At 42.1% G+C, this 17,305-nt stretch overlaps 1 protein-coding gene across 1 annotated transcript in view; it reads left to right on the forward strand.

Annotated features, from left to right (window-relative positions):
* Window positions 1-17,305, forward strand: part of LOC132406036 (guanine nucleotide-binding protein subunit alpha-11-like) — an 82,254-nt gene that overhangs the window by 51,399 nt on the left and 13,550 nt on the right. Inside the window, exon 2 of the mRNA XM_059991195.1 lies at window positions 2,716-2,900. Coding sequence (XP_059847178.1) covers window positions 2,716-2,900 — 185 coding nt within the window. The remainder of the gene's footprint in view (window positions 1-2,715; window positions 2,901-17,305) is intronic.

Below are 17,305 nucleotides of genomic sequence, written 5' to 3' on the forward strand. Positions count from 1 at the left end.
GGAGCATGTGGGGATCTTCCGATAACCAGGCACTCTTTCTTTTTTTTCTCTTTCTTTTTTTTCTGTAGGGATGTTAGGGGGAGGGGGGAAAGGGTATATTTTTTTTACATATTTTCTTTTTCTTTCTGTAATTATTTGAAAACTCAAAAAAAGTTTTTTTTAAAAAGGCAGCAATCTTGTGAAAGAGAAATCATTTATTGGGGTTCTTTGATGGCAGCACCTCTTTCTTAGAAGTTTGAGAAAATTCGGCTTGCCATTTAAGACTTTGACAGATTCCTAAAGCTGTCCAGTGAAATGTTTATTGACCAGTTTCCTCATGGCCTGGTATGGCGACAGAAATGCTCTTGAATGGAAACTCCTACATAAAGCAGTGGATACAGCCTAGTCTATCATGGGTGAAGCTCTCCACACCATTGGCTACATGGAGCACTGTCACAGGAAAGCAGCTTTCATCATCAAGGACCCCCACCATTCAGGCCATGCGCTCTTCTCTCTGCTGCCATCAGGAAGAAGGTACAGGAACTTCAGGATCCACACCACTAGATTCAGGAGCAGTCATTACCCCTGAACCAACAGGCTCTTGAAACAGAGGGGATAACTTCACTCGCCTTATCACTGAATTTTTTCCACAACTCAAGGACTCACTTTCAAAGAATCGTTACCTCATTTTCTTAATATTTATTGCTTATTTATTATTATTATTATTATTTATTTTTCTCTTTTTGTATTTGCACAATTCACTGTCATTTGTACATTGGTTTTTTTTGTCCGCCCTGTTGGTTTCATTGATTTTGTCATGCATCTTGTATTTACTGTGAATGCCCGCAAAAAATGAATCTCAGGGTTGTATATGTGACATACATGCACTTTGATAATAAATTTACTTTGAACCTCAAACTTTAAACTTATTGGTGTTTCCCCCCCCCCTCTCTCTTTTTCCGAGTCTGCCAGAAAAAGCGGGATCTCCCAGTTGCCGCACATTTTAATTCCTCTTCTCATTCGCATTCTGACATGTCAGTGAATGGCCTCTACTGTTGCAATGAGGCCACTCTCAGACTGGAGGAGCAACACCTTGTATTCTGTCTGGGTAGTCTCCAACCTGATGGTATGAACTTCGATTTCTCAAAATTCTGGCAATCCCCTCCCTTCACCATTCCCCATTCCAATTTCCCTCTCTCACCTTATCTCCTCACCTGTCCATCACCTCTCTCTGGTGCTCTCTCCTTTCTTCAAAGGCCTTTTGTCCTTCTCTCCGATCAGGTTTCCCCCTTCTCCAGCCCTGTATCTCTTTCACCAATCTATCAATTTCTCAGCTGTTTACTTCACTCCACCCCCTCTCCTGGTTTCACCTATCACCTTGTGCTTCTTCCTCCCCTCCCCCCACCTTCTTATTCTGACTGCTAATCTTTTTTTCTCCAGTCCTGGTGAAGGGTCTTGGCCCGAAACATTAATAGTACTCTTTTCCAAGATGCTGCCTGGCCTGCTGAGTTCCTCCAGCATTTTGTGTATGTTGCTTGGATTTCCAGCATCTGCAGATATTCTCTTGTTTGCGTTTGGACCACAAATAATGGAATAATTTTCAAGGACTCTTAACCTCATGTTCTCAATATTTATTGTTTATTTATTATTATTGCTTCTTTTTGCATTTGCATGGATTGTTGCCTTCTGCACTCCAGTTGAATGTCCTAGTTGAGCAGTCTTTGTTTGATTTTGTTACAGTTAATATCTTCTAGGTTTGTTGATTATGATCACAAGAAAATGAATCTCAGGGCTGTATATATTATATATATGTACTTCAATAACAAACTCTACTTTCAACTTTGAACATACTCTGATAATGGCACAGAATTTAAATTTTAGTTTATCTTAGCCATGATGGAACATGAACATTTGAATTTAATTGTACCATTATCAGTTCGCTAAAATATGTTGAAACAAGTATGCCTGAGGTTCCATTCTGATCCGGTTAGTCTGGTGTTCAGACAGCAACGTCTCTATCAGTCACAACCTGTCTCTTCCTGTTTACTTAGTGTGTTTTATCTCGGTATCTTCTTGCAGTGATGCCACAAAACATACTTTAATAATTAAGACAAAATGTTGGAGTCATGTGCTAGAGTGTCTGGGACTCCTCATACTTTACTTTCCTTGATAAGGCAACGGTGATTCACTAAACATCAAATTTGAGTATAAAAGCCAAGGTGATGGAGCCTTTGTTACCAGCTGCCATACTGTGCATACTACAGCCTTGTTTAGCAAGTGGAGGCAGCTTGGAGAAGAACTGGGTACCTACAGGGTTGCTTTGTTCTGGAGTGTGCCAAGTTTCTTGAGTTTTGTCGGAACTACATTCTTCCTGGCAAGTTCACCACATTCCTGACAAATAGCATGTAGATGGTAGGAAGACTTTGTTGTATTGGGAGGAGTTTTACTCATTGCTCCTTACGTGGCTGGTCCAGTTGACATTTTTATCGGCGATATCTCCAGGGTGTTGATAAGGGGATCTTGATAATGGAAATGCAGTTGCATATCACAAATAGACCAGGAGACATTCATTTGTTGGAAATGGTTATTACCTAGTACACATATGCTGCAAGTGTTACCTCTCAGTTGTTCAAGCTTGTCTGAATGTTGCCTGGATCTTGCTGCACACAGATTAGAGCTGCTTCCCGTTACGAGGCGTTGCAATTCTAATGTGCATCTTGGTATGTTGTATTCCAGGCACTGGAGAAAGTGGTAAAAGCACGTTCATCAAACAAATGAGAATTATCCATGGATCTGGATATTCTGAGGAAGACCGAAAAGCCTTTGCAAAGTTGGTCTACCAGAACATAATTACTTCAATGCAGTCCATTACAAGAGCAATGGACACCTTGAATATACAATATCAATTTCTGGAAAATAAGGTAAGAATACAATGTTTAACTTTTAAAAATCATTACCATTCCATTTCTTTGTTCATGCAACTGCTTTGCCTGACTCAGAATGATGGTCCTGTCTGTCCTTAAAAGACAGTTGTTATTAAAACTTCAGTCTGAGCAAATGAAGAAATGGGTGAGGTGTAACTTTCAGTATCCACTGGCTGGGAATGCTTCTGGAGTACATTCTGGAGGAAATGAAAAGAGAAAGAATAATGCCAGATATCATAATTAACAGAAATCATTGGTCGCACCATTTTCTCTGTATCTGCATAGCCAGCAGTGTGAGTTTAGAACTTGCATGCTGTGGCCACTTTATTGGGTACATCTGTGCACCTGCTCATTAATACCAATATTTAATCAGCCCAACATATGGCAGCAAGTCAGTGCATAAGAGCTTGCAGAGTTTCAGTTGTTCATACCAAACATCAGAATGGAGGAGAAATGTGATCTAAGTGACTTCGACCTTGGAGTGTTTGTTGGTGCCAGACGGGGTGGTTTGAGTATCTCAGAAGCTGCTGATCTCCCGGGATTTTCATGCACAACTATCCTAGAGTTTACAGAGAATGGAGTGAAAAGCAAAAAAAATAAATCTGGAGAGCGGCAAATCTGTGGGTGAAACGCCTTGTTAATGAGAGAAGTCAGAGGAGAGTGGCCGGACTGATTCAAGTTGACAGAAAGATGACAGTAACTAAAATAAATGTAAAATACACTGTTACAACAGTGGTATGCAGAAGAGCATTTCTCAGTGCATAACAGGTGGAACCTTAAAGTGGGTGGGATACAGGAGAGAAAGACCAACCATGGTCTAATCTTGTACCTAATATATTGGCTGCTGAATGTATTTTTCTTGGGAGGTAAATGTCTTGGACCAGCATTTATTCTGCATCCCTAACTGCAATTAAGTAATTTGCTGGGTTAGTTCAAACTCAGCAAACAAAAAGCTGCTCAAAGAACACAGCGGGTCAGGCAGCATCTGTAGAGGAAAATGGACAGCTGACATTTCAAGTCAAGTCCCGTCATCTGGATAAAAGTTGCAACTCAAATTCAATTGCTTTTCTCTTGATCTGCAGTCACACATTGACCTGGTAGGATAAACATGACAGATTTCCCTGAAGGACATCGGAGAACATAATGAGTTTTTGAAACAAAGCCTTCATCTTATGATTGCCTTCCATGGTCATATAATTCAATTTAAGTACCCCATTGCTGTAGTGGGATTTGGTCATATTGCTCAGAAGTTCGCTTTGAACTGGTTGTGCTAAATGCAATTTATTACAGTGGCTACGATCTGATTCTGGAATTCAATTCCATTGAAACTAAATGTCGAAAGTTACGAAGAACTTCAGGCAATTTTATGTAACATCAGTGTTACATATCAGGACTGAAATTCCTGGGCAGCTTCTCCATGTCATTAATGCACGATTGTAGAACAACCCATCAGCAACATAACTGCATGATACTAGTGCAATCATTTGAGTTGGGTATGATCTCCTAAGGGGTTGTGTACTGGTGTGTCTTCAGGTGGCTGTCGAGACTGATCTGGGTTCCATATCTTCGGAGGGGCTTCCGGACTTTACAATCCTGATGCTTCTCTGCTTGCTGATCGCAATGAAACTTATTTGGGATGTTAGGGTGGATTCCTTTAACGGATAATGGCTTTGTTTAACGCGGGGAGTCTAATGCACAGGCTGTCCTTGACAGACTAGGGTCAGGGGTCCAGCGATATGGAATGCAAGTTGACTGGTGATCTGATGCAGCCTTCCTCCACTTCAACTTCATCATCATCATCATCATCATCCACCTTTTAGGATCTCGGGTGGATTGCTCTTCGTACTGTTACGCCTGTGCCCAACTCTGAGGGGCCGAAGGGTCCAAAGTAGCCCCCTCCTTTTTGAGAATTGCAAGATCGCTATTAATTCAGGTCAGGAGACCCAGGAAATGAGAGAGAGACATTTGGAATGTCCTGGCCCTCAGCGATACAAAGCCACGGAAAACGGCCATTGTCTCTTGGAGATGGAATTGTGTATTGAGTACTGTACTTCATGGAAGCCCTCAGGGGATGACCAGAGTGGGCTGGTTGAGGGACTGCATCATCCCGACCTGATTGACATCTGAGACCCCGTGGGTAAGGATAAAAGAGGTTTTGGGGAACAGCCCCTTCAGACGCACCAGAAGAAACGCTAGAAATCCTGTAACAGTGTAATAGCGACAGCCGGTGGAAAGCCCACGTGCGTCCTTTTCCATTTGCCTCAGAATTAGTGGGCCTTACCATGGAAGAACGGCTTTAGCTAAAACAAAGGAGAAATCAGCCCCAACGACTCTCGAAGGATTGACATCATAAAAGGAATGGGCAAGTTCTAAACTCTCTCTCTTGACTCCAACCAAAGGCTGCAGCCTGCGTGAACTTGAGTGACTTTTATATGTCCATCGGACAATACATTATCCCCTAGACAACGACAGAGCTATTTCTTAGTGATTATTATTATACCCGTGCTTTTAGACTTAGTAGTGATGACGTATATTATCTGTATGTTTGCATTGATACTCTTTTTGTGTATTTTTATCAATAAATACTGTTAAAAATAGACCATCAGACTTCAACGGACCTCTCTATCTTTGCTGGTAAGTGACCCAGTTACGGGGGTACGTAACAGTACGGAACCTCCGTCCTGAGCTGACTGCCGTGGGTCACCCTTCCAGGAGCTAACTGGAATATGGCCAAACACCAGATAGCAGTGCTCTCGGGATCTCAGGAACTGACAAGCCTCTCCGCCACGATAAGGTGACAATCCTTGGAGATGACATAATATCGCATTGGATTCAATGTTCCGTCTTTTGAAATTGCAAGGGAAAATTATTGTAAAGCAAAATAAAAGCAATTCATGCAATCTGCACTCAGTGGCCACTTTATTAGGTATAGGAGGTACACTGTTCTGTGTTCAGAGATGCTCTTCTGCACACGACTGTTGTAACGTGGTTATTCTATTTACAGCTACCTTTCTGTCAGCTTGAACCAGTCTGGCCATTCTCCTCTGACCTCTCTGATTAAGAAGGAGCTTTTGCCCACAGTACTGCCTCTCACTGGATGACCTTTGTTTTTCACACCATTCTTTAAACTGTAGAGCCTATCGCCTGTGTCAAGATCCCAGGAGATCAGCAGTTTCTTGTAGTTGTGTTTAATACAAAATATTGGCCAGACACCAGCAAAACTCCCTGCTATTTTTCAAATAATATGAGACTTAATAGTCCCCTGATCAGGCGAAAACAGATAAAGCTGAGCTTATCGAATAATTCCAAAGGACAGAACTGCCCTATCATAGTATCAGATGCTAAGAATCTGAAATAAAACCGGTAACTGCTGGAAAATTTCAAGGAGGTCAAGAAGGGAGTGGAAGGAGAAATAGGTCTTCCACCTGAAACATTAATTCCTCTTGCCTTTTCTTATCTATCACCATTTTAATTTCAGTATTAAGATATATTAAGTAACACACAAAATGCTGGAGGAATTCAGCAGGTCAGGCAGTATCTATAGAAAGGAGTAAACAGTCGACATTTCGGGCTGAGACTTCAGGACTTTGTGTGTGTTGCTTTGGATTTCCAGCATCTGCAGTTTTTTTTCATGTTAAGAAATATTACCTGCTTGGCAGGATGCCTTTGGGCGGTCTGAGTTACTTCGCTGTCAAAATTTCTCATGTGGCTGATATCCTCTCGTGAAGTGTTTCTGTAGTTTGCCAGTAAAATCAACTCGTTAAGGCAGCTAGCATTTATTGGCAGTGACAAGGAACAAGGATGGGGAGATGGAAAGGGAAATATTTCATATGGAGCTTACTACTCATTATATATCTTAAAAATAAACAAAAATCTTGCATAAATATAATAAACATCTTGTAAGATTAACAGATCTGTCTTGTTCTCTCTTTAATTCTAGACAGTACTGTACTATCTCATCCCTCATGCTAGGAATTTGCTAGCTTGTATCAAACATCATAAAGCTGCTTTATGCTGAATGCTGCAACAAAAATAAATTCAAGAGATTCTACAGATGCTGGTAATCCAGAGCAACACACACAGAATGCTGAGGAATCCAACAGGTCAGACAGTATCCATGGAAATGAATTGATGGGCGACGTTTTGGACCATTTTAGACAGTCAGGACTGGAAAGGAAGGGAGACAGATGCCAGAATAAGAAGGTGGTGGAAGGGGATGTAGTACAAGCTGGAAGGAGATCGGTGAAGCCAGATGGAATGGGGACAGGAGTGATGAAGTAAGAAGCAGAGAGATGATAGGAGGAAAAGATAAACGACTGGAGAAGAAGGAGTCTGATTGGAGAGGAGAGTGGATCATGGGAGGAAGGGAAGGAAGAGGGGCACCGGGGGAGGGGATAGGCAGGTGAGGAGAAGAGGAGATACAAGAGGGGAGCCAGAGTGGGGATTGGAGGAAGTGGGGAGGGGAAAAATTCCTGGAAGTTAGAGAAATTGATGTTCATGACGGCAGATGGAATGTGAGGTGTTGCTCCTCCAACCTGAGAGAGGCTTCACTGTGGCAGTAGAGGAGGGCATGGATCAACATGTCAGAATGGGAAAGGAATTGGAATTGAAATGTTTGGCCACCATAAAATCTTGCCTTTTGTCGATGATGCACAGGAGCTCGACTAAACAATCCCCCTATTTATGTCCGGTGTCAACAATGAAGAGGAAGCTACATTGGAAGCACCGGATATAGTAGATGAACCTATCAGGTTCACAGGAGAAGTGTTGCCTCTCCTGGAAGGACTGTTTGCAGCCCTGACTGGAGGTAAGGGAGGAGGTGAATGGGCAGGTGTAGCACTTCTGCTTGCAGTTTCAAGTGCCAAGAGGGAGTTTAGTGGAGTGGGACAAATGGACAAGGGAATCATGGAGGGGGTGACCCCTGCAGAAAGCAGAGAGTGGGGAGGTAGGTAATGATGTGTTTGGTGGTAGGATCCATTGTGAGAATGATGTGCTCGAACTGGAGGCTCATGGATTGGTTGGTGAGAGCAAAGAAGCACCATCCCTGTTAAAGCAGCGGGAAGATGGCATGAGGGCAGATATCTGGGAAATGGTGGAGATGCAGGTGAGGGCAGCATCAATAGTAGAGGAAGAGAAACCCTACTCCTCGAGGAAGGAGGACATCTCTGATATAATATGATACGACAACAATAAATTTCTTGGATCTTGTCCAGTGGTTTCCCTATCGTTCACACTTTTTAAGAGGAATGAAAGGTGATTTAGGGTAATATGAAGCACCTCCAAGCTGAGAACGGTAGGGTACAGTCAAAGACGGAACAAGCTTGCTCTAGATTCAAAATACATTTATTATCAGAGCATGTCTGCCATATACAGCCCTGAGGTTTCGCCTTGCACAGACAGCCAGAAACAAAGAGAAACCATGGAATCCATTTAAAGAAAAACATCAAACCCCCAACTTGCAAAAAAGAAGAACAAATCGCACAAATAGCACATAAGAGCAAAACACACGGAATATAAAAAGAAAAAAAACAAAGTAATTGTAAAGTCTAGGAATGTATAGTTTAGTTCAGTTCAATTTAGTGCGGTGTCGTTCGTTGTCTGCACCTTTACCAATCAAAATCGCACAAAATAGCAATTTAAAAAAAAGAGTAACTTAGAAACCAGAAACATACCCTAACATGAACTAGAGTCCAATCCGCAGAACGCATTGATTATACCTTGCCAAGACCCAAGACTCCAGTCAAACACAGGCTCCTTCCTCTGGGAGCTGAGAGTGAAAGCGAGATTCATCACGTGCAGCTATCTTCCTTTGAAAACCTTGAGCAAGAGGAAGAGAGAGACCAGTCAAACACTGGCAGGCAGTACTGAACACCCGCTCGCATTCCACTCTTGTCCTCATTGATTTCAATCTTCCTCAACTAGATTGGTGAGAAATGGAGTCGACCATGGGGTTGTGTCTCGCCTCCAGGCTTCTTGGCCTCCAGTCTGCACACTTCACTTGAAACCTCACTGAACTCCCTTAGAGTCAGCAAGGTGCCAGATCTCTCGATCGGCCTGAAAACACACTATCCTCCCCCAAAAATAAAGGAATATAGTTTTACGTTCAAAAATGCTTTTTGGCTCATGGCATACGTTTGAAGAATAGTCAGTGACATAATTTAGAAGCAGGTTCCCGTAAACGGTAACATGATAATGGCAAAGGAAAGACTTCTAGGATTCCTTGAGCAACTATAGCCCATCATTCACAGTTTATACCAGAGCTCTCCATCGCTGCTTTTTCTCCAGACATCCTGTGTGCATTCCTGTCTCATCTCTTCTTTGATTCAGATTGCTGGCTTAGTGAGTGATTACCTTTTGACCTAAATAAGGCCAATACACTGCCATTTGATCATGGCTGATTTATATTCCCTCATAGCCCGATTTTTCTGTCTTCTCCTTGTAGCCTTTAATACTCTTACTAATCCAGAACCTTTCAGTCACTACTTTAAATATACCCAATGCCTGGGCCTTCACATCCATCTGAATTCCACAGATTCCCCACCCTCTGGCTTCTGAAATTCTTCCTCCTTTCTGTTCTCTGTCCTCATGTCCTTCTACTCTGAGGTTGTCCCCTATACTCACCCTGTATTGGAAAAATCCTCTCTACGTCTATTCTATCTAGGCCTTCCAATATTTTGTATGTTTCCGTGAGATCCCCCTCATTCTTCTAAGCTCCAGCGAGTACAGGCCCAGAATCATTCAAACACACCTCATGAGTTAACCATTTCACATCTGGGTTCATTCTTGTAGCCTCCTCTGTTCAATCTCCAATGGTAGCTCATAGCCTTAGATATGAGACCCAAAACTGTTCACAATACTCCAAGTACTTCTGACCAATGCCTTATAAAGCCCCAATATTGCATCCCTTTTATTTTTGTATTTTAGGCCTCTCCAAATAAACGTTAAATTTCAATGCACAATCTGAATTTGAAGGTACCTTCTAGAGCCTTTCGCTGTCTTTTCAACACCAGAATCTAAAATAATATGATGTCTCAGCTCTTGAATTTCTCTCACCACAGGATTACATGCTACTCTGTTTTGCAACAGGGGTCTAGGCTATTCAATTACTTCCTGTCATCTAGGCTGATGTGAGCACTTCTCCCAGATTTATTTTCCTGAACTTCTGTCTGCACTGGATTGCATAACTGTCCAGACTGTGCTCTGATACTCAATTAATACAGAATTAAAGTAATTCTGCTCATTGAAAAGCTCTTATGCCTACATCTGGTCTCTGTATTTATCAACTCCATGGACTGCTTAATTCCTGGCTAGAGTTTCATTCTTGTTGCCTAATAATTAATTTTTTCTAGCATTCTTGACCTAAGGTCACAGTCAGTATCAGTTTACGATCCAACCACTAATCTCTCACAATTCCAGGAAAGTATCTCCATCTGTCCACAATAGAATATCCTCAAAGAAATCTACCTTTAGATTGTCTTCTGGACATCAATCAGCGATCAAATCTGTCTTCCCACATAAAGAAGGTCACACACCAACTTCACTCTCCCCAGGTTGACCTCACCCTACTGGACATTTGGACTTAACCTCGGACTTCCTCATATTTTCTCCACTTTCCTAGTCATCATCATCATCATTATGTTCTGTGTCGAATGATGTGGGTGATTATGTTTTCATGACCATGATTATTCTTGGCAACTTTTTCTACAGAAGTGGTTTGTCATTGCTTTCTTCTGGATAGTGTGTTTACAGGATGGGTGACCATTATCAATACTCTTCAGAGATTGTCTGCCTGGCATCAATAGTCACAGTACCAGAAGCCGTGACATGCACCGGCTGCTCACACGACCATGCACCTGCTCCCTTGGCTTCATGTGACCCTGTTTTGGGGGTGTTAAGCAGGTGCTACACCTTACCTGGGGTGACCTGCAGGCTAACGAAAGGAAGGAGCACCTCATGCATCATTTGGTAGAGACATTTCTACCTCACCACTCAACACTCTTAGTATGTATCTCAATGACTCTTGTTTGATGTTTTCTGTATGGATTTTAGCTGTCAATTTGCTCCCAACCCACCTTTTCTGTGTGTGCCCTTTCCTCCTTCCATTTACTTAACTAGATTCATGCTTTCTCCTTTCATTTCTCTCCTCTTCGGCACTCTGCCTATCCCCATCCATTCAGCAAACTTCAGTCTTCTATCTTTCCTGCCAGCACCCCAGATTTGACTCCAGTTTAGTTGAACCTACAGCTTCCATCTGTCTGTAAGAGATGAGTCCTTAGCCATGAGGAACTCAGCACAACTTCCCAGCCCTTTCTGAAATCCACATCAGGAGTGCACTGTAATTCACTCCACTTGTCAGAATGAATGAAACTCCATTTATGGCCCAGCAGCCTGGCTGGTTATTGTCCCAACACTCCTTTCCCCGAATCCAATTTTTTGGCCACTCTTGCACTGGAAAGCAGGTTGCATCATCAACAAAATACACTGGACCAACACGGCAAGACCTTTTCAACAGCATCTCTCTAAACTTCGGATCTCTGTTATCTGGAAGGACAAGACAAGATGGCACCAGCGGCCAACACAAAATCCTGCGGACAGTTCACAAAATGTCTCAGTCTTCTAAATATACTTCTACTATTAACCTGTGTGTGACTGGAGTCTCTAATTTACATATTGCTAATGTGTTTTTGAGCTGAATTGCACTGTCTCAGAGGGAATTTGGCGTGGTTGAGAGTGAGGTTGAGAATGGAGTGTGTGGCCTAATGGCGTTGCGCAGATCCACGATCAGCTCCAGTTCTTGACCAATTCACCACTTAAAGCACCGAGAAAGATTGAAATCTTTGAGGACAAGTGCAAAAACGTGAGTGGATGTTCAGCGCCATCTGCTTGCATTTGATCCATCTCCCTCTCCCCCTTGCACGTTGCTGCTGGAGGAAGGTGCACGAGTCTTGGGTCTTGGTTAAGGTTTGATTGACACTGTTTTTAGAGGACTCTGCAGCTCATGTTATACCTGTTTCTGGTTTTTTGCTATTCCTTTAATGTTCTTTTGTGTGATTTTAATCGGGGCAGACTGGCTCCGCGGCCTACAGACGATGAACTGCACTTTCCTAAATTGAACTGATGTGAGAGGAAACACGAGTGAATCTGCAAATGCTGGAAATAAATAAAAAAACATGAAATGCTGGCAGAACTCAGCAGGCCGGACAGCATCTATGGGAGGAGGTAGTGACAACGTTTCAGACCGAAACCCTTCATCAGGAGTGAAGTATCATGGGATGATTGAGGGGGAATAAGAAGTGGGGGGAGGAATAAAGTAGAGAGCAGGGAAGTGATAGGCTGGAGGGAAATGGGCTAGGGGGAAGGTGGAGAATTATGGGAAATAAAAGAGAAAGAAAGGTAGGGCTGGGGGGAGAGATTATAGTGAGGGGGGAAAAAGAGAGAGAAAGAGAACCAGACTAAAATAATAGATAGGGATGGGGGTAAGGGTGGGGGGCAAGGGTATCAACGGAGTTCAGTGAGTTGGATGTTCATGCCGGCAGGAAGGAGGCTACCTAGGTGGGAGATAAGGTATTGCTCCATCAACCTGCGTGTGGACTCATCTTGATGGTAGAGGAGGCCATGGACAGACATGTCGGAGTGGGAGTGGTCTGTGGGACATGACGGAGTGGGAGTGGTCTGCGCATTCTTAGACGGTTTCGAGAACTCTGATGTTTAATAATCTGTGTGTTATTCTCGCATTGTTTTCCGGTTGTGTATTTTGTTTTGCGCATTGGGATTTTGATGTTTTCTTTATACAGGCTCCATGGTGTTTCTTTGTTTTGTTTCTTTGTTCTGCGGGAAGACGAATCTCAGGTACACATACCTTGATACCAAACGTATTTTGAATCCTTTGAATGTTTAAATCTTTGAAAAGGGACAATCACACAATTTCCCAGATTACAAGGTTTTCTGACTTGGAAATAATTTCACCGATCCTTCGTCATTGCTGGTTCTAATTGAAGCAATTCCTACCATGGGAGGATACCAGAAGAACCATTGAGTTTGAACAAGTCAGCTCACCCCCACTTTCATGCAATGTAATTATGGATTTGCTATTGCTGGCTTGCCTTGCCTGTGGCCATTACCTTTCTATATATTAAACTTCATAGCTTAATGCGTTTTGGCATGTTACCTTTTGATTTAACATTTCTTGAGAAATTTTATTTTAGAGAAAACATTCCCTGATCTGATTTGAGTCTTGGGATTTTTTATTTTACTTTGAAAATGCAAGTAAATACAAGTTGTGACATAACTTATTGGAGGCAAGATTCCTGTGGGATGGGGGAAAGAATGGGATTTCTGGTCCTGATTCATATTTATGTCATTCCCCAGGTGTAAGCAGTCACAACAACCTCCTATTCCAAGTGCATTCTGATTAACTATTCATTACTAGATGTTTAGCAAACACTTAGATAAGGAGACTTTGATAAGCATTTTCTGTCTAAATCCACTGCTAATTAAGTTGGCATTGTGTGATAATTTGCATAAGAAATCTCAGCATGCCAAAAACACACACAGATTAGATGCATAATCAAATTATTTTAGTAATTGGGCTGAAGCGTTCTGTAATACAGCATTAATCACATGCATCGAACTCCGTCAATTTAATTTATTTCCGCCTATCAGGAGAATTAACATGACCACCTAAGTTGTGTGTTTTTGAGTGAAAACTTTCCAAAACTTTTTGAAACAGCAATGATCAGATCATTGTTGTTGAGGCACAGTGTTAGATGTTTGTTCTTAATCACAAGAGATTCTGCAGACACTGGAAATCCAGAGTAACACACACAAAAATACTGGAGGAGCAGTGCAGGTCAGGCAGCATCTATGGAGAGGGGAAATAAGAGCCAGTGGTTTGGGTCATGATGTTTGATCTCCTGGTCAAGAGTGCCAACAGAATTAGTGATGTGTGAATACCATAGCAGGGCTTGAGGTTAATTGGCAATACATGCAGATGGGCCATTTTATGTGGAGATCTGTCGATAAATGTGTTAGTTTCTGTTGTGATAGTCTCTGTAGCCAGATCTCCTTTGTAAGATCAGATAAAGCATAAGGCTGTCCGAAATAAAGCATGGAAAGCATGTACAGTCAGCCCTCCTTATCCGTGGATTCCGCAAGCGCGGATTCAGCCAACTGCGGATCGGGAAAACCCGGAAGTTCTCTCTCCGGCACTCGTTGTTTGAGCGTGTACAGACTATTTTTCCTTGTCATTATTCCCTAAACAATACACTATTTACATTGTATTAGGTATTATAAGTAATCTAGAAATGACTTAAGAGTACAGGCAGTCGCCGGGTTATAAATGAGTTCCATTCCTGAGTCCATCTTTCAGTCGGATTTGAAGTCGGAACAGGTACATCTGGTATTATTTAGCGTCAGTTAGTCAAACATTTTTCTTAGTGTATAGTACGTATTTTACATTTCTATGTATATAAAACACCTAAGAAACATATGTATTTCAATAATTAAACCACTACGTTGCTTAGTAATAATTGTAGCTTTCATCGGGGCAGGGCCTTTCTCATGCTCCATTAAAATTGTTCCAATCGTTGACCGACTGTAGCCTAATGCTTTTCCAGTGACCGATGGCATTTCACCTCTTGGCGATCGCTTTATTACTTCTACCTTATTTTCAATTGTGATCGTGATTATTTTCATGAACAGGAACACTGCAGATTCAGAGCTGCACCGCCAGGTCCTAATGTCCACTGCACTGAGACAGGTTAAATAAAGTCCGGGGTTCCGCTGGGTCCTAAAGACCACTGCACTGAGCCAGGTTAAATAAGGGAATTGAGCATCCGCGTTTTTTGGTATCCACGGGGGTCTTGGAACCAATCCCCCGCGAATAAGGAGGGCCGACTGTATTCCATTGAGGGATCCTGTCATCTTTTAATCCTATCCTTAGACAAGATAGGAAAAAAGATAGATTCCCACACTTGACTCCTTCCTCATCATATTGCCCTGTCATTTCTGCACATCCTCTGTCATGCACTCAGAGAGATCAGTCAGATTTCCACTATTCTATATGAATAACAAAAGATAATGATTAGCTTTATTTGAAGTAACACACTCAAAATCCTTGAGGAACTCTGCAGGTCAGGCAGCATTTATAGATAGGAAAAGAAGTCGAAGTTTAGGGCAAAGACCCTTCATCGAAGTTCAAAGTGAACTTATCATCAAAGTGCATAAATGTCACTATACACAGCCATGAGATTTATTTTCTGCGAGCATACTCAATAAATTTGTAAAAGAATAATGATCATAACATTATCAATGAAAGACTACACCAACTTGGACATTCAACAAGTGTGCAAAAGAAATAAACTCTGCAAGTACAAAGAGAAGAAAAAATAATAAATAAATAAACAATAAATATTGAGAACATGAGATGAAGAGTCCTTGACAGTGAGTCCATAGTTTGTGGGAACATTTCAATGATAGAGCATACAACATTGAGTGAAGTTATCCTTTTTTGTTGAAGAGCCTGATGGTTGAGGGATAATAATCATTCCTGAACCTGGTGGTGTGGGTCCTAAGGCTCTTGTTTCTTCTTCCTGATGACAGCAGTGAGAGGAGGGCATGGCCTGGATGGTGAGGGTCCCTGATGATGGATGCTGTTTTCCTGTGACAGTGGTTCATGTAGATGTGCTCAATGTGGGGTAGGTTATCTGTGATGGACTGGGCCCTATTCACTACTTTTTGTAGGATTTTTTACTCAAGGGCATTGGTGATTCCTTACCAGGCTATGATGTAGCCGGTCAATATACTGTCCACTACACATCTATAGAAGTTTATCAAAGTTTTAAGTGTCATGCCAAACCATCACAAACTCATAAGGATGTAAAGGAGCTGCCATGATTACTTCATAATTGCACTTACGTGCCAGGCTCAGGGCAGGTCCTCTGAAATAACATTTAAAGTTGCTAACTGTATCATCCTCTGATCCTCCAATGAGGCCAGGCTCATGGACCTCTGGTTTCCCTCTCCTAAGGTCAATAAGCAGCTCATTAGTCTTGCAGAAATTGAGTAAGAGATTGTTGTTATAGCACCACTCAGCTAGGCTTTCAATTTTCCTCCTCTATGCTGTTTCATCACCACCTTTGATTTGGCTCATGACAGTGTTGTTGTCAACGCACTTGAATATGACATTAAAGCTGTGCTTAGCCATAGTGTCATAAGTATAAAGCGAGTCGAGCAGGGGGCTAAACACACAGCCCTGTGGTGCACCTGTGCTGATAGAGATTGTCTGGGGTCTGCATGTGAGGAAATTAAGGATCCAATTGCACAAGGAGGTATTGAGGCCAAGTTCTTGGAACTTATTAATTAGTTTTGTGGGGAGGATGGTATTGATTACTGAGCTGAAGTCGATAAAGGGCTTATGCATCTTTGCTGTCCAGATGTTCCAGGGTTGAGTGAAGAGCCAATGAGATGGCATCTGCTGTGGACCTGTTGCTCCGGTAGGTAAATTGGAGTGGATCTAAGTTGCTTCTCAGGCAGGAGTTGAAATGTTTAATCATTAACCTCTCAAAACACTTCATCATTGTGGACATAAGGGCTGGACGATAGCCATTGGGGCAGGTTTTGACATTTTTGAAAGGAAGAAGGAAGAAGCCAGAATAAGACTGTGGGGAAGGGAGAGGAAGGAACACAAGCTAGCAGGAGAGGAGAGTGGCCCATAGGAGAAAGGGAAGGGAACCAGAGGGAGGTGATAGGCAGACGAGGAGAAGAGAATGAGAAGAGAGTAGCTCTATTTGTCACATGTACTTTGAAACATACAGTGAAATGCGTTACTTGAGTTGAAACAAATCAGCAAGGATTGTGGCAGGGCAGCTCGTAAGTGTCACCACTTTTCTAGTGCCGACATAGCATACCTATAACTTAGTATCCCTAATCGTATGTCTTTGGGGAGGAAACCCATGTGGTCACGGGAAGAACATACAACCTCCTTACAGACAGTTGCAGGAATCAAGCTCCAGTCAGGTACCACTGGTGCTGTAAAGATATCACACTAACCATTTACTGGGCCATCCAACCTGGGTGAATGATGAAGTATGGGTATGGAAATGAATGAGAATTTGTTTTAGTAAAATGGAGGATGGAAGATTTAATTAAATCTGGATTATAGTACTGGACATTCTTTTTCAACATTAATAGGTTAAGAATGTGATTGACTACCCATCTTGCCACTTGAAGTTTGGTATTCATGGAAGTCAAAGATTAAAAGTAACCTTGTTGATTCTCAAGTGAACAGAGGGAGGTATGAAGGTTTCTGTTGGTGACCTAAAAAGGGAAGCACAAACATTTAGTGAGTAGTGTTGAAAGAGGATGTTTAAGTATTCAGTAGTTTAGGGAGTTAGGATCATTTA

Source organism: Hypanus sabinus, chromosome 16 (assembly GCF_030144855.1).
Source record: "Hypanus sabinus isolate sHypSab1 chromosome 16, sHypSab1.hap1, whole genome shotgun sequence".
In the NCBI taxonomy this organism is placed as follows: Eukaryota; Metazoa; Chordata; class Chondrichthyes; order Myliobatiformes; family Dasyatidae; genus Hypanus; species Hypanus sabinus.